This window comes from Panicum hallii, chromosome 4, assembly GCF_002211085.1.
Source record: "Panicum hallii strain FIL2 chromosome 4, PHallii_v3.1, whole genome shotgun sequence".
Classification (NCBI taxonomy): Eukaryota; Viridiplantae; Streptophyta; class Magnoliopsida; order Poales; family Poaceae; genus Panicum; species Panicum hallii.
Window position 1 is genome coordinate 1,689,697 of NC_038045.1, and position 22,428 is coordinate 1,712,124.

At 43.3% G+C, this 22,428-nt stretch overlaps 3 protein-coding genes and 1 pseudogene across 5 annotated transcripts; 3 read left to right on the forward strand and 1 right to left on the reverse strand.

Annotated features, from left to right (window-relative positions):
- The first annotated feature begins 422 nt into the window (after positions 1 to 422).
- On the forward strand, positions 423 to 6,628 carry LOC112889122 (serrate RNA effector molecule-like). Its single transcript, XM_025955611.1, has 12 exons — positions 423 to 937; positions 1,031 to 1,116; positions 1,418 to 1,472; positions 3,254 to 3,328; positions 3,422 to 3,496; positions 3,591 to 3,638; positions 3,783 to 3,851; positions 3,926 to 4,729; positions 4,820 to 4,868; positions 5,586 to 5,815; positions 5,903 to 6,097; positions 6,251 to 6,628. The coding sequence occupies exons 1-12, from the start codon at positions 546 to 548 to the stop codon at positions 6,309 to 6,311; spliced, it is 2,139 nt and encodes a 712-aa protein (XP_025811396.1). The 5' UTR covers positions 423 to 545; the 3' UTR covers positions 6,312 to 6,628.
- Positions 6,629 to 7,956: 1,328 nt separating this feature from the next.
- On the forward strand, positions 7,957 to 17,004 carry LOC112889399 (disease resistance protein RPM1-like). Of its 3 annotated transcripts, none has more exons than XM_025956006.1 (4): positions 7,957 to 8,271; positions 11,908 to 12,981; positions 13,349 to 16,180; positions 16,423 to 17,004. In XM_025956006.1, the coding sequence occupies exons 3-4, from the start codon at positions 13,426 to 13,428 to the stop codon at positions 16,497 to 16,499; spliced, it is 2,832 nt and encodes a 943-aa protein (XP_025811791.1). In that variant the 5' UTR covers positions 7,957 to 8,271; positions 11,908 to 12,981; positions 13,349 to 13,425; the 3' UTR covers positions 16,500 to 17,004. The 3 variants fall into 3 exon arrangements, with proteins under 3 accessions (XP_025811791.1, XP_025811790.1, XP_025811792.1); XM_025956005.1 differs by lacking the exon at positions 7,957 to 8,271 and adding an exon at positions 11,296 to 11,660; XM_025956007.1 differs by lacking the exons at positions 7,957 to 8,271; positions 11,908 to 12,981 and having other exon boundaries at positions 14,548 to 14,607; positions 14,742 to 16,180.
- Positions 8,840 to 11,915, forward strand: LOC112889077 (annotated as a pseudogene).
- Positions 17,005 to 17,135: 131 nt separating the features above from the next.
- LOC112889400 (choline monooxygenase, chloroplastic) lies at positions 17,136 to 21,341 on the reverse strand. Its single transcript, XM_025956008.1, has 10 exons — positions 20,990 to 21,341; positions 20,465 to 20,510; positions 19,769 to 19,904; positions 19,469 to 19,543; positions 19,181 to 19,387; positions 18,977 to 19,072; positions 18,544 to 18,662; positions 18,369 to 18,462; positions 17,971 to 18,021; positions 17,136 to 17,451 (listed from the first exon to the last, which is right to left on the reverse strand). Exons 1-10 carry the CDS (start codon positions 21,249 to 21,251, stop codon positions 17,314 to 17,316), a joined length of 1,224 nt encoding a protein of 407 aa, XP_025811793.1. The 5' UTR covers positions 21,252 to 21,341; the 3' UTR covers positions 17,136 to 17,313.
- Positions 21,342 to 22,428: the final 1,087 nt, after the last annotated feature.

Below are 22,428 nucleotides of genomic sequence, written 5' to 3' on the forward strand. Positions count from 1 at the left end.
CTGAATTCAATTAACTGTGGAATGCGCATCAATTTTAGCGCAAATGAACACCTCACTTGACGCCAATGTTTGAATTTGAAAATGTAGCTGCTACAGTGCTCATCTACAAGCGGGATCGGTGGACGACTGCAACTTATTTGCTTGCAGCAGCAGCTTCAGCCACAAAAAAAAACCAGCTGAACGACGTGATTGGGTTTCAATTTCTCTAAAATAAAGAGAAAATTTTTTAGTTATATTGAGATAAGATTTTAAAGAATTACTATTTTATTTTATTAGAAGATGTTTATTGAAAACGGCTAGAGATGCTCTCTATGACAGGATATAGGAGGCCATCCTAAAACAGAAATCGATCTAGAACCGTACACGTGTCCACCCCATAACATCCATCGTTCCTCGCACCCGATTTCTAGACGCTTCCGTCTGCTGCGTCGGAGAGACCTGCCGCTCCCCTTCGCTTCCGTCTCCAACTGCTCGACTCGACTCGACTGGTCTCGGCTCTGCATCGCACGGCTCCAAACCCTAGCCCGCACCGCCAAACCGCGCGAATGGCCGACGTGCTTGACCCCTCCTCCGACGCGCCGCGCGCGCGCCGCCCTCCGCCCCCTCCTCCAGACAGCCCGGAGGACCGCTCGCCGCAGCTGCCCCCGCCCCCGCCCGGCGGACCCCCGGCGGCCAGCCGGAAGCGGAGCCGCTCGCCGCCGCCGCCGCCTTCCTCCCTCCCGCCGCCGCCGCCGCCGCCGCTCGGCTCGTCGCGGCCCCAGAGGTACCGGGACCACCGCGGCGGCGGGCGGGGCGGGAGCAGCCCCAGCCCGCCGCCGTACCGGGGCAGCCGCCGGCACTCGCCGCCCAGGAGGTCCCCGTCGCCGCCGTTCAAGCGGTCGCGGCGGGACGAAGGGTACGACCGCCGCGGGGGCCGCGGGAGCCCGCCGCGCTACGGGTACGACGATAGGAGGTCGTTATGTGTTTTGCAGGTTTGGCACGGGAAGTGTTTTGCAGGTCGTTATGTGTTCTGACGGGTTGGGTTGTTCAGGCGAGGTTATGACTACGAGCGAGGTGGAGGCAGAGGTGGGTATGATGATGACAGGAATCATGGCAGGTATCCGAATCGTGCTCCAGGTCAGGACTCTTCCCCTCTGGAAAAGTTCAATTGTACTAGTCTTCAGAACATACAATTTAGAGCAACTCAACATCGGGGAGCAGATATGTGGGAATTCTGCTCTTGTTAAGCAAACGTGATTATAATTAAAAAAACGGTGACCTGGTGTGACCTTAGTCGCAGTAGAATGTTGATCACCTAAACGTGTCTACTTATTTGTTCTCTGCCTCCATATGGAAAGGATCAGGGGAAATTATGTAATTGATGCTATTTTATTTTCATGACTTGTGACAAATGACATCTTGTAACTTTGATGCCCAGATTGGCATGATTCAGGGTATGGGGCGGCCAATGATGGTCCAGGGATCACCCAGAGGTATTAATGATGTAACTACTGAATTGTAGACATTTTGTTTGCTTTCTTTCTTGACTCCTTTTTATTAGCCAATACAAAATTTCGTGTTCCTGGCCATTGGGTGCTATCGCCGTGTAGAAATCGTCAGAACTTACTGCTGCTCTTTGGGAATTGGAATCAAGCCTTACCCTGTCAGATGCTCTATGCATTGTTAACGGATAGAGAATCTTCTCAGAAAATTCTCCATGTTTGATGTTTGAAAGAAAAGTGATCCTTTGAGCAAACGAGTTTGGAGTTCAGGGGAAGGCATCAATAGTTTGGATGAATTTTCTTTCCGCTGGAAGTGCAGTCTGTACTTTATAGCCTAATAACTCTTATTACCCACCACAAGCAAGCCCTGTGCTCTCTTTACAGTTTGCACTACTTCAACAAAGAGCTTCCCCCAGTATATCTCCAGTGTATGTATCTGTTGAGATGCAGCTATATACTCAAAAGCAGTGACAGTATATGTTTCAAATGCAGTCAAATGGAGAATCTGATGAGAACATTCTCTATCCGTTAACAACCAACACGGCAGGGGCTTTAGTTGGAACTCTCAAGAGTGTTTTTTTCACGCATTTTTTCTGCAACATATGAAATTACATTTATATCGATAACTCCACTGATAATAATTAACAACACTTTTGTACTTATGAAGTTCTGAACAATTGTTCCTGCATTCAGTTGTTTACTCTCTTACTAGTATATGTTGCACCTCCTCATTCTGCATTGGAGCTCCTGATAATGATGATAATTGTTCAGAAGTGGGCCATGAATGATTCTGGCCTCTTTTGTCAATGGTATCCTTAAAGTTACAGATACACTTTAACCCCCCTGGATTTTTTTTTGTTGCACAATATAGTTCTAGCCTAGCGTGGAACATCAGAGTCTTTTCTCTTAAAAAATGGGCTTACCTGACAAGTTTGTACATTGTTGAGTGTTGAGTTGTACTTCCTCTGCTCTTTATTACTTAATGTGCTTTTAGCTTACTCGAAAGGAAAAGCACATGCCACTACATGCCCTTGTTAAACTTGTTTCCTCTTGTCACCTCTATAACTTTTTTCTCTTATGCTACCCATCTTCAATTCTAGTGATCAATGAAGAATGAACCATATAATAAAGAGATGTCATTTTATAGATCTCTTTGAAATTTTATAACGTCAAATGAAGAAAAAGGAATGCTTTTCCACTATAAAAGAATCGAGTATAAATGAAAAGACACTAACACTTTGTGCTTGTAATGCCTTCAACAAACCTTTGCGCCAACTGCTGGAATTTGGAACCAATAAAATAGGATCAAGTAGACTGTGATTGTGCTCCTTATTGCTCTGACAATTCTCCCAAGTTTTTGTAAAAAGACATTCTAATGTGAAGACCTCACACAAACTATGTGTGAATGTGGATGCATGCCAACTTTGCAAGTGAAGAAAACTGAAAGAAATCACCTCTTCTTATTTTGAAATTATGGGTTTGGGCAGGCTTACAGCATACCTCTCAGGAATCAAGGAGGTATTCATTTGATGAGATGTTTTGAGTTATTCTTCCTGTTGCAATGAAACAAATCAATGGTTCCTGTTGCTTATGTACCAAATTCTCATCCATACTACTTTATCAGTATCTATGAGCAGATATTTTTCTAATTTACGTTCTATTTCATTCTCTAGGGCTATCCATTCTAACATCTCAAACAAAAGTTTTTAGAACATATTTTTAGTTCATGGAGACATTTTTTTTTGGTCTTTCATGATTATGAATACTTCCAGGGAAGGTTTGATGACATACAAACAGTTCATGCAAGTTCTAGAGGATGATATTTCACCAAGTGAAGCTGAACGCAGGTAACCACTAACCAGTAATGAAAGTACACTTTGAGAACTATCATCCTTGTGCCCTGTTTCGTTTCTTAACGATTTTTATGCCTGATTAACCAGGTATCAAGAATATAAAACCGAGTATATCACTACTCAAAAACGTGCTTATTTTGATCTCCACAAGAATGAAGACTGGTATGTATTTTAGATGCTAACTGCACTCTTCAGTAATGATGAGTTACATGTATCTGGTGCAGACACTTATCTTTTTGTTTGCTTGTACTTGCAGGTTAAAAGACAAGTACCACCCAACCAACTTATTATCTGTTATTGAAAGGTAGAATTGCATTCTGTGTGAATATTCTTCTGTGGACTTCGCCCTTGTCATATCTAGAAAACATAATATATATTCTAGTAAAAATGTTTCTGGTGAATAAATATATTCCTAGCTCATCGAAAAAGTTGTTTTCTGTTCACGCAGGAGGAATGAACGTTGCAAGGTTATGGCAAAGGATTTCTTTCTTGATCTACAAAATGGAACTCTGGACCTGTGAGTTAATGTTTGCACACTGTTATGATGTGTTTTTGGACAACATGTTTATATCTTGATATCCTATGGAACAGAGGCCCTGGAATAACTGCAGGTGCAGCAAGTAAGCCAGGAAGCGGTGGTGATGGAAATTCTGACGATGATATGGACAGTGACAAGAGAAGAAAGCATGGGAAAGATTCCTCTAAAGGAGCAGATTCACTTTCTGGTGCACCCAAAGCTCATCCAGTTAGTTCCGAATCACGTCGAATTCAAGCTGACATAGAGCACACTCTAGCTCTTGTGCGTAAGCTTGATGCTGAGAAGGGCATTGAGGGAAATGTACTTTCAAGTGGTGATCATGACAAGCCAGATGTTGACAAGTCACATATTGGATCCATGGGACCTATAATTATAATCAGAGGCTTAACGACAGTCAAAGGTTTGGAAGGTGTTGAGCTTCTAGACACTATTCTTACCTATTTATGGCGTATTCATGGCGTTGATTACTATGGCACCTCAGAGTCACATGAGGCCAAAGGCCTTCGTCATGTGAGAGTAGACAATAAGACTTCTAACACATCTGATGTCAATGCTGCTGATTGGGAGAAGAAGCTGGATACTTTCTGGCAGGAAAGATTGAATGGTCAGGACCCCCTGGTCACACTAACTGCCAAGGATAAAATTGATGCAGCAGCTGTTGAAGTTTTAGAACCTTATGTCAGAAAAATCAGGGATGAAAAATATGGATGGAAATATGGCTGTGGAGCCAAGGGCTGCACTAAACTTTTTCATGCTCCTGAGTTTGTCCACAAACATTTGAGGCTCAAGCATCCAGACATTGTGTTAGAGTCGACTTCAAAAGTTCGAGAGGATCTTTATTTCCAAAACTACATGAAGTATGTATACATGATACTCTATTTACAGCTGATGAACCGTATGATTAAATTTAGGAGGTGATACTTATCTAGTCCTTTCATCATGAACAGTGATCCTAATGCACCAGGTGGGACACCAGTTATGCAACAGTCTGCACCGGTAAGAACTACAGACTCCATTTTCCTACCTTAACGAAATTCATAATCTGCAAATTTTAGTGTGCTATTCTGACATGTCACGTGTCTGGCCTTAATGTTATGGCTTCAATTAAAGTTGGCTATACTTGGCTAGGTAACATTCTGTAGGTTGCATATAATCATTTTATGGGTCATTGCTCTTCCACAAAATTTAGTCTACATTGGAATTTCTTTTTTTTTCCTTTTGGTGATGAACATTATATAGTTCGTATCTTTTTGTTACTGGTGGACTGGTAAATTCCTTTGAACCAGGGCTCCAGTGCGATGACATTGCCAGCTTCTGAGGGTGAAAAGTTATGTCCTTTTCTTTTTTTTATCTCGTGAAACGTTATGTCCTTGGGGATGCATGGAGATGCCTGCATGTTGGGGATCTTGAATGGACAGCTAAACTGCTTGCCTAAAGGAGAATGGCTTAGTATTTAATAGCCTGGGTGGAATTAGTATCTCTCTCAACTTTAACATTAGTCAATTAGTGAGTTCTGTCAACAGTCTGGCTTTCTGAACCTCCATTAAAACTGGGGTTTATTCAAATTTAGAGCATAATAATTTTGTACATATAGCTATAGGTGCTGAAGAGGAAGAAAAATCAAGTACATGAAATTGCAGCAAAATTTGACGCGTATTGAAGTTTCAATTTGGGTCTGCATCCTTGATACATGATGCAACTTCTGATTTGCAGGAGAGAGGAAGACGGAGACCTGGCATGGACAGTCGTCTGAGATTTGACCGTGTTAATAATAGAGACAATGACAAGGCAGAGGGAGGCCGATATGGTAGAGGTGATCGCTCTCCGAGCCATGACGGGCCTGATGATCAGATGCTTGATGCTTTCCGTGGACGGGGCTCTAATGCTCCTTTTGTTGCTGAATTTCCCGCTCCACCAATATTAATGCCTGTACCTGGTGCTGGGTAAGTGGAAAGGCATTCTGATCAGCATATTTTAGTTGAAATTATGGACTGCTCAGTGCTAACTAGTGTGGTTGCTATTGTTTTCAGTCCCTTGGGACCATTTGTTCCTGCACCTCCAGAGATAGCAATGCATATGCTGAGAGAGCAAGGGCCACCTCCTCCGTTTGAACCTAATGGTGCACCTCATGGGAACACGGGAATGCTCGGGCCAATGATGGGTGGGCCAGCACCGATTATAACTATGCCTCCAAATTTCCGTCATGATCCTCGCCGTTTGCGAAGGTGAATACTGAATCTGATAATTTCTGTTTCGTCTTGCTTGGTTGCTCTAATGCGCATCTTGCTATTTTGTTGCTGTGAAGGCAAATTATCTTTTGGGTTACTGTACCTCTGTTTCAGTAAGATCATGCAGCTCATACCTGACTTTGGTTGCAGTTACAATGACCTTGATGCTCCTGATGAGGAAGTCACTGTCCTTGACTACAGAAGCTTGTAGGCTCCAGCATCCCCAGATCCCTAAGGTTTTCCCGTGCTCCCATTGGAGAATCGATTTGTGTTTCTCTACAGAGGCAGAGTTTCGGTCATGAACAAGGAAATCAATTTTTGGGTCACCTGTGGTCTGTTAGATTTTGTTGTGACTTGAATGGTCAGAACTTCATATTTGCTCTTGCGTTTGTTGAGCCGCTCCGTGCACACACTGTACTTACAACAGTTGTTGGCCAAGTATTTAACAATTCTGTAATGTCATCGACAACATTTTTTTGATACCTGATGATTCGAACTGAATAAATATAGGCTTCTCATTGTTGTGAATGACGTGTACTACCTGGGTCTGCACTTGTTTCCATTCGTTATTTTTTTCAGTCAGCTTATCAGAATGAAAACTCTTACCGGGTGTAAGAGTAACTCCTGCAAAGTTCCTGGTAGGAACCAAGAACAAAAAAATGCACTCCAGTAGAAACCCTAGTCAGGTCCCTATCGTAGGAGGTCTCTACTTCCGGCCCCTTCTCCCGCGGATGCGTAGGGAGGCCCCTACTCCTCCCTCGCGTGCTCCGTCTTCCTCCCCGCGCCCTCGTCTCTCCCCCCCTCCCCATGCAGCTCCTCCCTGGCTCCCTCCTGTGCGACAGCCTGCTCCCGGACGTTGAGCCCCACCGTAGCCAAGCTCCACTGCATCGAGCTCGAGCGGCTCCACCGGTATGGCCGAGCTCCACCACGTCGAGCACGAGCGGCTCCGCCAGCGCGGTCTCGAGCTCTAGAAGTCAAGATCCGTTGCACTGAGCTCAGGATCTGCCGCCGCTGGTTCGAGCTCGCGCGGATCCCCAGCCTGGCATGGCGGGCCATTGTTGCCGTGGGGCTAGCTTCAACATGGAGCTTGGCCATGGAGCATTGGATTGGGGTCTCCGCCCGCGAGCTGCACGACAGCCTCCGCCCATGAGCAGTCCTGCCGCAGCACTCAGGTCCTGGACGGCGTCTTCCGCCGCCTGCACCTACGAGTGGAGACGGAGCATCGCAACTGAATCTGGTGGGTGGAGGGGAACTGGAGCTAGGATGCTAGGAGCGGCGGCGGCGGCGCAGGAGAAGCGGTGCGGTGGCGGGCGAAAAAAAAAGATGTCGCGAGCAGAGGGGAAGCAGAGAGGATGGGGTGCAGAAAATAAAAAGAAAAGATAAAGAAAAAAATGATGATAGATTGACAGGTGGGTCATAGAAAAGTAGGGGCTGGAAAATAAGGACCGGTTACTGGAGTTGAGTATAAAAAATAGGATCCAATAAAATAGGAACAACCCCTACTTAGCAAAGTAGGGGTCTAAAATATGGTCTATTATTGGAGATACTCTCAGGCTGGGGAACAATTCTTAAATAATAACGATCAAGGTTCAAATCAACTCACAATTTGGTTTTGAATTTCTAGGAACCCATTTTGATCAGCAAGTTTTTCTAAGCTGGATATCTATATGCTGACAGCTGGGCGTTCTTCTAGAAGCGATATAGTTTAGACACCGGCGGTGAGAAGATAGAACGTGCATAGATGGATGGAGCGTGCTACCGTCTACTAGTATACTGCAAGGCGAAGTTTAAATAAAGACCTGGTAATGAGAACAATAAATAGAAACCAACTCGTAATTTTGTAATCTACTGTAATTTTTTCGTCTGATATGATGAGATTCTTAACTCGAGAGAGCTAAAGCCCTTACCAAACCTTAAGCTTTTCCGGCTGGCAGGAAAGAATTGTCGCGTGTGCTACTGCTCGGCCTGGCACCAGACAGAGGGGCATTTTGGTCTTCCCGGCCCAAAGACGGCGAAGAGGCTTTGCTTGCCGTTGGCCAAGTGCCACGCGGAGGCGCAGTACTTCTTCTGTCGCGGCCGCCGGCTCTGCTTCTTCTTCCTGTCTGATGTCTTCGGTGGTGTCTCCTCCATCTTTGCTGTGCTCCTCCCATCCTCTGCTCGCCGACGCCGAGGTAGGCACGCCTTCTTGCTCCTCCTCCTCCTCCCCCCGTCTCTGCTACCTCTTGCTCCGATGCTTACATCGCTTTCCTGTTGACCAGAAGGTTATTAGGATTTTTTTTCTTGCACGCTGCTGCTACGATCCATCATTATTCGTCAAACACCTTGTGGGGGATCGGGCCAAGAAGGGCCGTGCCTCACAAATTGTGGGCGGAATTTTAGATGAGGCCCTAAAGACATCGGTGGAGAATAAAATAAGCCCATTTATTATTCAAGAATTGCGAGAAAAAACATGTTTTCAATTTAATTGGTGTGGTGAGTATGATTTCCAAAGGCCTTATATAAAACATAGGAAAGCCTGCCTCGGTGAGACGATGACCAAGCTGCGTAGACAAAAAGCTCGACCAATCAAACAATTCACAAATATCAGGGGCACACAAAAAAATGAAGCTCATAAATTCACAGAGAAGCACTTCTTGAATGACGCACATCCATTTAATTCTTAATTGAATCTATCGTTTCTTCCATTTTGCACAACAAATATTATATTTTGAATAACTTGCCATTTATTTATGTACCTAGTGATCGCAGAACTGTGGGTGCATGCTGCTCAGATATATATGTATCTGATTCTGGCAAAGTGATAATTTGAGCCACTGGCGAAAATATGGCAGATGCCCTGTTTGTAGTTCTCAGAAAAGTTGGTCTTTTCCTGGGAGAAGGGGCACTAGAGAGGATTGGCACGGAGATCATTGAAGTAGCACCAATTTTGACCAATTTGAGCATAGCATGAAACAAATCCAGGGCGAGCTTTCAATTTTGCAGGCCTTTATTAGCCAGGTCAGTGCACACAAAGATGGTGACAAGGCATTTGATGCCTGGTTGGACCAAGTCAGAGATGTTTCCATGAGGTGGAAGACATCATTGATGAATATGCTTACCTTTCAGCACAAGCTATGGATACAAGCAGCTTCTTCAAGAGAAAATTCCATCAGATCAAGAACTTCACGTCATGGCAGAAGTTACCAATCCAGATCAGTCAAGTTGAAGCTCGAATTCAGAGGTTAGCAGAAATAAGGAATCGTTATGGCATCTCAGTAGTTGAAGAAGACAAGGGTAGTAAGTTGCAGCAACCCAATCAACTCCGTATGTCAGATTCTGCTTACCTGACCGATAACTCTGAGATAGTGGGGAATGTCGATGAGATTGCAATATTGACACAATGGCTTCTCGAGGAGAAACAAGAGCGAACTATAATTGCTATCTTAGGTATGGGAGGTTTAGGCAAAACTACAGTCACAAGTAGCGTCTACAAGAATCAAAAGATCAGAAGAACATTTGATTGTTATGCATGGGTTACCCTATCTGACATACCAAGCCGAAGAACTACTCAGAGAAATCATAAATCAGTTAATAGATCAGAGAACAAGCATGACAAGTGGTGTCGTAACCATGAGTCACGTGAGATTAGTTGAGGCAATACAAAGCTACCTGCAGGACAAAAAATATATGATCGTCTTGGACGATGTATGGGATAAGGATGCTTGGTTATTTTTGAACTATGCATTTGCCAGAAACAACTGTGGAAGTAAAGTGCTGATAACAACCCGGCGAAAAGACATGTCTTCTTTGGCAGCCGATAGCTATGTCATTGCACTCAGAACACTGAGATATGCTGAAGCTTGGGAACTATTCTGTGAAAAGGCATTTCGTCTATCGACAAATAATGTATGTCCTGAGAATCTTACATCTTGGGCAAAGAAAATTGTTGCCAGGTGTCAAGAATTGCCACTGGCCATTGTAACCATTGGAAGTATTCTATCATACCGTGAATTAGAGGAGCATGCGTGGAAATTTTTCTATAACCAACTTAGCTGGCAATTAGCTAACAATCCAGAACTCAACTGGATCTCCACTGTCCTGAATTTGAGCTTGAATGATCTTCCAAGCTATCTCAGAAGCTGCTTTCTATACTGCAGCCTCTACCCTGAAGATTACAAAATTAAAAGAAAACTGATTTCCAAGCTATGGATCGCGGAAGGTTTTGTGGAAGAGAGAGGAGATGGAACAACAATGGAGGAAGTTGCTGAGTATTACCTTAGGGAGCTCACTCAGCGTTCTCTTCTTCAGGTCACGGAAAGGAATGAATGTGGAAGGCCTAGAACATTTCTGATGCATGATCTTGTGCGAGATGTAACTTCAATCATTGCCAAAAGGGAGAAGTTTGGTATTGGATATGGTGATGGTACAACCCATGTTGCACATGAAGCTCGCCGCTTAAGCATCCAAAGAGGTGCCAGGTCCTTACATTCTTTAGCAAGTACACGGCTCCGCTCCTTCATTTTGTTTGATGCTGGAGTACCATCTTCTTGGATATATGATATTTCGTCACGTTTGCTGAGGGTCCTATGCCTAAGATTTGCCGATATTGAAGAAGTGCCGGGTGTGGTCACAGAATTGTATAATTTGCGCTACCTTGATTTTTCGCACACAAAACTGAAGAAGATACCGGCATCATTCAGAAAACTTGTAAACCTACAAGTTTTGGATCTCAGGTTCAGCAGCGTGGAGGAGTTGCCAGTGGAGATAACTATGCTAACCAATTTACGTCATTTGTATGTTTTCACAGTCCATGATCTTCAAGAAAGATCATTGAATTGCTTCAGTGCTACAAAACTTCCTGGTAATATTTGTTACCTCAAGAATCTGCAAGCATTGTATACTATTTCAGCAAATAAAAAATTGGTTTCACAGCTGGGGAACTTGACACTAATGAGAAGTTTGGCTATAATGGAAGTGCACCAAAGCTACACTGCAGAGTTATGGAACTCCCTGACAGAGATGCCTAACCTGCGCAGACTATTTATTTCTGCTTGCGATGTCAATGAAATTCTCGACTTGAATACTCTAAAGCCGTTGCCAAACCTGACATTCTTCTGGCTGGCAGGAAAGTTAGAGGGAGGCGTGCTCCCATCAATATTTTCTGAGAAATTAATGCAGTTAAAATTAGACTGGTCTGGTCTGAAGAAGGACCCTATTAGTTCCTTCTGTCACATGTTAAATCTTGTTGATTTGTGACTCTTTGGAGCATATGCTGGGGAACAGTTGAGCTTTTGTACCAGATGGTTCCCCAAGCTCAAATCTCTGCAATTAGCTGACATGGATCGTCTGAATTGGATTGAAATAGAGGATGGAACAATGATGAATCTACATCGTTTGGAACTTGCTGGTTTAAGAAATCTAAAGGTCGTACCTGTGGGCATCAAGTACCTTAAAACGCTTCACCAGGTGTTTCTGACAGAGATGTCAAATGAGTTCATAGATAGATTGCAAGGAAGTGACCATCACATTGTTCAACGCATACCTGACATACATAATTTTGACTCTTCTGATTCTCAAGCAGGTAATGACCATATTCTTAGTATGCGAATTACTAGATAATAGCTAATCTAGTTGGCATGAGGTGTGTGTGTGTGTCTATATATATATATATATATATATATATATATATATATATATATATATATATATATATATATATATATATATATATATATATGTGGCCAATTTGAAAAAGATAAGATAAAAAGTAGCATATAAAAGGCAGCTATTTGCAAAGCGTAGTAAATGCTGATTTGCTGATATTGCAGGTAAATAACTTCATTTTTCTGCCATACCTTGCCAAGAAGTTTGGCCCTGGTGCAATGAATTATGCCTCTACAAAACGTGGCTCATCTGGCTCTTGACGATTCAGTTGGAGATGTCTGCAAAAAAAATATGTAGTTCCTTTTTTGGGTCAATGCCTGTCATTCGAAGAGCAAATCTCATCTATAGCTCGTCTAGGTGTCACTGGATGAGCTAATTGCTGTTGTGTAACTTACACAAAGATGATAAGCCACTGTCAATAAAGATTTACAGAGGAAGAATTCACTTATTCACCATCTATCTGCATGAAGCCATGGAGGATGAAGCATGTCTTTTCTAGTTTAAGAGACTGTATTTGTGAAAAATGTCCGTTAGATGAGTCATCGGACAAGTAGAGCATTTAAGTTGCCACATATTAGCGTGCATACATGAGCAGGCCGTGCCTGACAGTGTTGAAGCATAATTTTTGTCCCTCCACTATTCCTAAACACGTCAACTTGTGCAAGTTATCAGTTATGTACTGTAAATTGTTCTAATTCACCAATTACCATGGCCTGGACTCGGATTCAGAGTCCTCCCTTCCCTCCTCTGCTGTTGGGGAAATCATGAAAAATGCTGAAGGAAGATCATTGTGGGTAGGAAGTTATCTTCAGATACTTTGGTTTGTGGTCGGGTGCATGTCCTGCAAAACTTCTTCACAATGAAATGCTCGCTCAGGCAAATTTAAAAGAAAATACTTTGGGCATTTAGCTTGATCCCGACTGACCAAGGTCAAAGATCAAACCAATTCTCAATTTGATCTTGCAATTTTTATAGAACCTAGCTGACCCCGGCCAAGTTTACTAAGCCGATGCCCATGTTTTGATTCCACACCATTTGACCTGAGGGCGCCGCCTTGTGTACACTAGTAGCCGGGCTTGCATCAGAGATATGGGCATTCTGGCCTTGCTGACTCCAAGACGCGGAATTGAGGCCTGGGGGGCGTGGCGTTGCCTGGCTCAATTCTTCAATATCGGCCGCCTCCGCTACTCCTCATCGGCTTCTGCTTCATCTCGCTCCTCCAGTCTCTGCTCACCGAGGTAGGCACGCCATCCTCCTCCTCCCTTGCATTCTCCTTCCGCGCTGCTGCTATTAATCCGTAGGAGTAGACGGAGCATTTTTCTTCCACGCCGCTGTACGATCGATTCGTCGAACACCCTATGGGCAGGGCACATGAGTGTCGGAGATACGGGAGTTGTAAGGGATGAGGAATCATACCTCTTTCTCTCGTCATGAAATTGATCTCAGCAACCATATGCCTTAATGCCTCAATTTCTGCTTGCTAATCAGACAGACAACTCTTTTCTTCTTGATTAGCTCGCATCTGCTAGACCTTAACCATCATTTTGCGCAACAATGTTGTGTTTTTACTAACTTACCATTTGTTTATCTTTCCCGTTATCACAGAGTGTCAGCTCTTTGTGAGTACTGCTCAGCAACTGTTTCTGACAGAGTGATGATTTTTTTGAGCGAGTGGAGCAAAAATGGCAGATGCCCTGTTTGTGATTCTCAGAAAAATCGCTCTTTCCCTAGGAGAAGGTGTACTGGAGAGGATCGGCACAGAACTGGCGGAAGTAGCACCGATTTTGACAGATTTTGAGCACAGCATGAAACAAATCGAGGGCGAGTTCTCTATTCTGAAAGCATTTATTGACCAGGTTAGTATACACAAAGATGGGGACAAGGCATTTGATGCCTGGTTGGACCAAGTTAGAGATGTCGCCCATGAGGTGGAAGACATCATTGACGAGTATGCCTACCTTACTGCGCAAAACCAAGATACAAGCAGCTTCTTCAAGAGAAAGTTCCATCAGATTAAAAACTTTGCAGCATGGCAAAAGTTCCCTGGCCAGATCAGTCAAGTAGAAGCTCGAATTCAGAGGCTAACAGAAATGAGGAATCGGTATGGCATCTCGGTAGGTGTACTTGACAAGGGTGACAAGTTGCAGCAACACAATAAGTTCTCCATGTCAGATTTTGCTTACCTGACTGATAACTCTGAGATAGTGGGGAATATCGATGGGATCACAAGATTGACACAATGGCTTCTTGAGGAGAAACAAGACCGAACTCTAATTGCTATATTTGGTATGGGAGGTTTAGGCAAAACTACAATCACAAGCAGCGTCTACAATAATAAAAGGATCAGAAGAACATTTGATTGTCGCGCATGGGTTACTCTATCTCAGACTTACCAAGCTGAAGAACTACTTAGAGAAATCATAAATCAGTTAATAGACCAGAGATCAAGCATGGCAAGTGGTTTTACAACCATGAGTCGCATGAAATTACTAGAGGTAATACAAATCTATTTACGGGACAAAAAATATATTATCGTCTTGGACGATGTTTGGGATAAGGATGCTTGGTTATTTTTGAACTATGCATTTGTCAGAAACAGCTGTGGAAGTAAAGTGCTAATAACAACCCGGCAAAAAGATGTGTCTTCTTTGGCTGCTGACAGCTATGTTATTGAACTGAAAACACTGAAATATGCTGAATCTTGGGAGCTATTCTGTAAAAAGGCATTTCATGCATCAACAGACAACAAATGTCCTGAGAATCTTATATCTTGGGCAAACAAAATTGTCACCAAGTGTCAAGGACTGCCCCTGGCCATTGTAACCATTGGAAGTATTCTATCATACCATGAATTAGAGGAGCAGGTGTGGAAATTTTTCTACAATCAACTTAGCTGGCACATAGAAAACAATCCAGAGCTCAATTGGATTTCTAGTGTCCTGAATTTGAGCTTGAATAATCTCCCAAGTTATCTAAGGAGCTGCTTTTTGTACTGCAGCCTCTATCCTGAAGATTACAAGATAAAAAGGAAACTGATTTCCAAGCTATGGATCGCAGAAGGTCTTGTGGAGGAGAGAGGAGATGGAACAACAATGGAGGAAGTTGCCGAGTGTTACCTTATGGAGCTCACTCAACGCTCTCTGCTTCAGGTCACAGAAAGGAATGCATGTGGAAGGGCTAGAACATTTGTAATGCATGATCTTGTGCGAGAGGTAACTTCAATAATTGCTAAAAGGGAGAAATTTGGTATTGCTTATGGAGATGCTGGTACGACCCAAGTTTTACATGAAGCTCGCCGCTTAAGCATCCAAAGAGGTGCAAAGTCCTTAAATTCTTTGGCAAGTTCACGGCTCCGCTCCTTTATTTTGTTTGACACTGAAATACCATCTTCTTGGATATATGATATTTCATCAAGTTTCAGACTGCTGAGGGTCCTATGCCTTAGATTTGCCAGTATTGAGCAAATGCCATGCGTGGTGACAGAGTTGTATAACTTGCGTTATCTAGATTTTTCACATACAAAAGTGAAGGAGGTACCAGCATCATTCAGCAAACTTGTTAACCTTCAAGTTTTGGATCTCAGATTCAGCTACGTGGATGAGTTGCCATTGGAAATTTCTATGCTAACTAATTTGCGGCATCTACATGTATTTGTAGTCCATGATGTTCAACAAAGATCACTGAATTGCTTCGGTTCCACCAAATTTCTTGGTAACATTTGTCATCTAAAGAATCTGCAAGCTTTATACACTGTTTCAGCCAATAAATATTTAGTTTCACAGCTGGGGAACTTGACACTGATGAGAGGTTTGGGTATAATGAAAGTGCAGCAAAGCTTCATTGAGGAGTTATGGAACTCCCTGACTAAGATGCCTAACCTGAGCAGACTGCTGCTTTTTGCATCTGATATGGATGAGATTCTAAACTTGAAAATGCTAAGGCCATTGCCAAATTTGAAGCTCCTCTGGTTGGCAGGAAAGTTAGATGGAGGCATGGTCCCATCACTATTTTCTAAGTTTGAGAAATTAACACAGTTAAAAATGGACTGGTCTGGTCTGAAGGAGGATCCTATTAGCTCCTTATCTCACATGTTAAGTTTAGTTAACCTTTGTCTCAACGGAGCATATGATGGGGAACAGCTAACTTTTTGTGCAGGATGGTTCCCCAAGCTCAGATCTTTGCAGTTAGTTGATATGGAACATCTGAATCTAATTGAGATAGAGGGTGGAACATTGATGAGTCTACATACTTTGGAACTTACTGGTTTAAGGAACCTTAAAGCTGTACCAGAGGGCATCAAGTACATTAGGACACTCGACCAGATGTTTCTGACAGATATGTCAAATGAGTTCATAGAAAGGCTGCTAGGAAGTGACCATCACATTGTTCAACACATACCTGACATCCGCAATTTTGGCTCTTCTGATACTCAAGAAGGTAATATCCATTTTCTTAGTATGTGAATTGCACGATAAAACAACTAACATAGTCGTCAAGACAGATATCGATCTCAAAAGTTCAAAATAAACCAAATAAGACACGGTATAAAAAGGGAAACTATTTGCAAAGCTTATTATCGAACTTGCTCTAAATATTTGGTTTCATCTTCCTTTCTTATTCACCACAATGCTTCTATTATTTTGTAAACCATAATAAAAGCTGGTTTGTTGATATTGCAGCCAATAACTTCATTTCTTTGGAATACCTTGCCAAAAAGTATGGCACTGGTGCGCTTAAGTACTCCCCTGCAGAATGAGGATCATCTGGCAGGGCTTGTTAGCAAGAAATATGTGGTTCCTTTTGTAGGCCAGGCATTCGGTGAGTGAATAATAATGCAGTTCATCTAGGTACCAGGACACTAGATGAGCGAATTGTTTCTGCTTATACCTTATATAAGGATTTCGACAGATGCTTCTGAAATGATATGCCACTGTCAATAGAAGAATTACTGAAGCGGAATTTAACATCTGTCTGTATGAAGGATGAAGCATGTGCTTTTAGGTTAAACTTAAACATGTGTATTTGCTGTAAAATGTCACAGCATACGAATCATGGGACAAGTGGAGCATTTCAGTGGTCATATATATCAGCCTGCAGCCCTGCATACACATTTCAGCAAGCAGTATCTGATGGTGTTAAGCATAATTTTCATCTTATTACACCAAACATGTTAACTTGGACAAGTTTTTTTTTTCACCACGGGGTCGAGCCCCAAATTTCATTACTTTTTGGGTAACGAAATTAACCTGTACAAGTTGTATAGTATAAACTCCTGCACTTGCTACCATTTACCATAGCCTCATCGCAAAATCCTTTAAAAGAAGAGATTAAGTCACGGAAGAGAGTTTCAGAAAGCATCTTATGCAGTTGACATTTTCAATGGAAGCACTTAGACTGAAAATTATTGAGAGCTCAAAATCAATAGCCAGCAAACATGGTTTTGTTTAATTGAGGAGGTGCGCTCCATTTTACATCACAAGATTGCAATCAAGAGCAGTGTAAATGCAGCGCCGTGAAAACAGTGGCATTTTGTTCTGCACATGTGTGGTGAGATACGCACATGAGAGTTACTAGCTGCTAAGGTTAGAATGCAGGAGGCAGTGGAAGTGGTGCATGGCCATCTCCACAGAGGGAGCGTATCTTCCAATGCTGTAAACCGGCGACTTCAAGCCCAGCTGAACCCCCTCACAGAGTGCAATGTCCTCCATCTGCAGGTAAGAGATGCGACTATCAAGCAACAGGATTGAAATGCCTGCACTTGGTGAATATCCAATGTAAAAGATGTTCTAATAGACTAATATACACATGGACTATGGACTAGACTACTCGCTCATGATGCTGCAAGCCTGCGAGAAACTGAGTTTAGGTTCGTGTTTGTCCATCTGATTACAGCGATATAGCAATTTATAATGTGTCATGGAATCAGGAGTTTCATGCCATGTTAGCACTGTGCATCATTAGGGGGAAATTTACAGCACAGTAGTAGCAAGGAAAGAATTGAGACAGAACATTGTTATGCTGCTAATGCAACCAGCATGGTTTCATAAGAAAAAGCAGGAAATTCATCTGGTAACTACTCGGTCAAGGTAAATGTTGTTAGCCTGTTTTTTACTGGGACCATGTACTTGAATGTACACTCTGTCATACTACCTGTACTATATTGATGTACCTGTACTTGCTCACTGTGGTACAAGTCACAACCAAACATTAGTGCTATATTGATGTACCTGTACTTGCTCACTGTCTCTTAGGCTTCTCTCGATAAAGTTCTGGTCATCCTGCGCATCAATATGGAAAGTCAACTGAAGTAGCTCACAGCATGCATGAATATACCCCGGGTAAACCTCAGCATTTTAAAAATACAAGTACAAAAAAGGGTCCATTTTAAACTGTAGTGAATGCAAATGATAATTAATTATGCAGGTGGAACCTATAATATTCCATCAAGAAAGCACACGTTAAAAAAAATGTTGTGCTGCAAAAGGAATGAGCAAGACGAAACCATCTTATGTAACAAAAAAAAAAAAGCTCAACTTGGCAATTTAAACTACTATCTCACTGGCATGCCACCTGAGATGCGTAAAAGAACACAAATTGGCATGTGAGCTAGAGAAATGGACTGTACCAGCAGAGACTTGTCGAGGAAATAATCAAATACCACCTTACACTTGGTTGAACCCAGTGGGACAGCTAGATTAGTGTCCATCCATGGACCGTACCTGAAAATAGAAGTTATTCACATCCCCCATGCAAAACGCAAAGTGAAAAGGGCAGAATAGCAGGATTTTTAGGATGATCACCTGTTGATCATAAAGTTTGGATAAACAAAGGCATAGAGAGCTTTTGTCCCTAAGCGTTCGAGGTCATCTGATTCTGATGGTGCACTTTCACATCTTTGAACACTAACTCTTTCATATGTCTGTTAGAGATGAAATCATGGTAATTAACTATTCATCTTAAAAGAGAACAGCAATTCAAGCTGTAAGCAAAAACAAACCAGGACTTTACTGCATAGCATTAGTATGATCTGAGATAGAAAAGAGAACAAAAACAAATTGAAACTGGTACCTTCAACAAAACACAGCCCAAACAAAGTAAAAGTAGTATTCAAACAAATCGCACAAACATTTTGGCCAAGTCGAGAGCCTCAAATTCGCACCAAAATGACTAATACCTAAACAGAATTTTATCAAAGAAATGTCTGCAGAAGGAAAAGAGGTTTATGGACAATACAAGTGTTTCATAGGACTGAAGCTGCAGACCAGATGCAAGAGCCCCATGTGCATATGGGACGTGATATCCACCATCTAGATAATTGTCACAAAAGACCTGCATAAGAAATACACGTTAGTTATTATAACATGTTCAAGAGAAATTCACTGCATTTCTGTGACATGTGAATAACTTGGCAGCCATGACAGTTTATAAACAATGGACCTTCCAATTACAGTTGATAATATATTCTCGCCTGCAAATATGAGGCAGTGAAGTGTCAATGCCATTTGTACTCAACAGCTTTGAAGCACTACCCAGCCATTCATCTCCAACCACATCACCAACATCACCTTCAGTGGACTCGTCGTCAAATCTGACCAATACAAAAGGTCCCCATGTAGCCACCTTAACTGGTACAAGACCAAAATCCTGTTTCCAAACAGAAGCATAAGCTGCAGTCATTGGGCTGACAAGCATATAGGCTGAAGAAAGAGTTTGGAATATATTTACATTCTTATTGAAATTCTTGATTCCCGATATTCTTGTAGCCTTCAGGAGGGTACCATCCAATCCATATGTCCATCCCTACAATACAGCATCCCTACCATCTCACACATATTGATCGAAACAACTAGGCAAATAATAATACAATTTCTACAGCACAGCATCTGCTCCCGGTAGAAAGCAGAGGCTTTACCCATACCCAGTTCATGGAAACACTACTTGAAGAAAAACAAAGAAAGCATTATGATATAAGATCAGCACTAAAAGGATGTAATATCTCTAAAAGGCTTCCGTTAAGGAACTCACATGATAAGGGCACTGGAAGCAAGTTTTCTGACCGCTTCCGCAAGCAAGGATTGAGGCGTGATGCCGACACACATTGTGAAAAGCGTGAAGGTTCCCATTTGCATCCCGGCATATGACAAATTCTACATTTCCCAGTCTGTTGCTTCATCATGTTAGATGATTGAAGGTTACCAGTCTCCAACATGTATAGCATATATACGATATTTGAGGTAATGTGTTATAGAAAGACTGTAAAAACTTTCATGTGTGTTCTATCTAGATTAGAAAAAATCCCATTAGCCTTTATGATCACAAAAGAAGTTCTAAAATCCAACGTAACCATATGAATGCCCCACACTATGTCAACAGCCAAGTACTGAGCTACGAGAAGTGCTAACAAAACTAACCTGTGGCAGATGCTGTCATCAATTCATATGCATAGAACCACCCAAAATCGATTGAGATACAGATTCATTCTAACTTTTTTTTTAAAAAAACTCCACTTTATGATCACTAGGACATCATCTCCAACCAAACAGAAAGAAAAAGAAAGAAAGAGAAAGAAAAACCTGGCATTCACGATTGTTAACTTTCAGTTTGGAACCCTGACTAAATCAAAAGCTTTATATATCTTCAAACAAAACAAAATAGAAGGGTGCAGAAAGTCCTTCTGATTCAGACTACAGACGCATGCAAACAAGTTGTGACTGTGAGCACCTTCCTGTGAAGAAATCATTGGGGTTCTTCACTTGCCATATGTGACCTGCAGTAAAATTTGAAAGGTGGCACCGTGCAGGCGTTCAGAGAGGACTTATGGATGCTAACAAAAACGGAAGTATGTGAAAACGTATAGATGTAATAGCAATCTTCAGTATAGACTTATGGCCGACTCCCAAAACCAAACAATACTCAGACTTTGATGTTCTAAACAAGGAATACGAAGTAATGGAAGCACCAGGCTCGAGTGCAAGACTAATCCAGATACTCCCTCCGCATCAACACTCTATTCAATTGTGCAGAGTTTGGTCGGACATGGCCGAGAGTCTGAAACGGAGCCGAGGCCCCAGACTCTGGCAATGAGTGAACAGTAACTCCCGCTCTCTCACTCGCATCCACTGATGAAAATGGATCGTTACCACGCCTACCAAGCATCACAAATCACTACCATACGATGCATCCTTGTTAGAGATGGATCGTGGACCGCAGCTCAAAATCAAATCGGGACTGGGTCATTATTAATACCAACAGCCTGCCACCCGCGGAGGAAGACGCGGTCGAGCTCGAGCCGCAGGAAGTCCGCGTCGGTGTACCACCCGCTCGGCGGCGTCACCGCGGCCTCCAGCGGGACCGCCGGGTCGAACTCCGCCACGAGCCTCCGCGCGTGCTCGGGCTCGGCCGCGGCGCGCGCGGCGAAGCGCGGCGGCCACGCTCCGCCGGCGCGGCGAGGCCCGGGGCGCGTGGCTCTGGCGGAGAGGAGCGCGGCGAGCGATCGCGCGGTCGCCATCGCGGTCGCCGGCCGGCAGACGAATAGGACAGGTTGAACGGGGGTGGGGTCTCGGGAATAAGATTGCGTTTTTTCGCGGAAAGGTTGGGCCGTTTCCCTGGTAGTTATCCGGAAAGGGCCCAGAAAGGGCCCAGCTATATAATGTATCCGCACTTCAGTGACTGCTCCAGTGCCCGTGACCCCTCAAAAACAAACTATAGTGACTGCTCGTCGTCATCTTCTTTCCCTCCAGTGCCGGCTGTAGCACAGTCTCAGTAGTACTTTTAAGTTTTGGATTCGACTCGAGCAAATTTTTTAGAATTTAACAGAATAGTAGTGGTAGGTGATATTTCCGTTGATAGCCAGATGTCTGCGATAATTTTATCAATCTCGAATATTTATCGGTTCAGTCTTCCAAGATGATGCTTATGTAGGTAGAGTTCACGTACGTGTATATATATTTATAGAATAAACGTGCATGCGATGTGAGTCGTACCATTTAACTTAAAAAGCAAAAAATACCGGCTGCCGGCGACGACGCCAAACTGCATCGGGTACGAGAGACGAGAAAGGGAGACCGCGGCACGACGGTTCCATCGGTCGACGGGTTGCCACCATCCATCATCGATCGCGTCGCGCTCCTACCACCACCAACCGATGATGAACGAACGCGAGGCCATTAACCAATCGGTTCTGACTAATTAACCAAACAACAATTCGAATTAATTGGGTGGCAACGGGTGGGCCCCGAAGAGGATAAGATCGCCGGCCGGCCCACGGGAGTCAGGGACACGTCCGTCCACGTACGCCCGCGGTGGTCCGTTTATTTCCATCTCTCATTATCCCCCCGGCCCGGCTATTATCTCCAAGCTTATCCTTCTACTCCGCTTTTTGACAACCTCGCCCCTCCCTCCACGTCACCGCCGGCCAGGCAGAGCGCCTTATCTCGGGGGCATCCACACGGGTGTACAAAGTGTCCAGAGCATGCATTAAGTAGTGACCGGCAGGGATTCGATTACGTTAAACACGGCGGTGGAGGCCGGCCGGATTACGCGAAGAAACTGTTCTTATCTGCCATGTCCCGGCAATTCTGTGTTCAGTGCTGAACCTGATCCCCATCCCACCACCTGTGAAGAGCTGCTATGTTGCCCTCAAGGAAACAAAAAAAAAAAGGATAGTAAAAGAGGAACGAATGAAC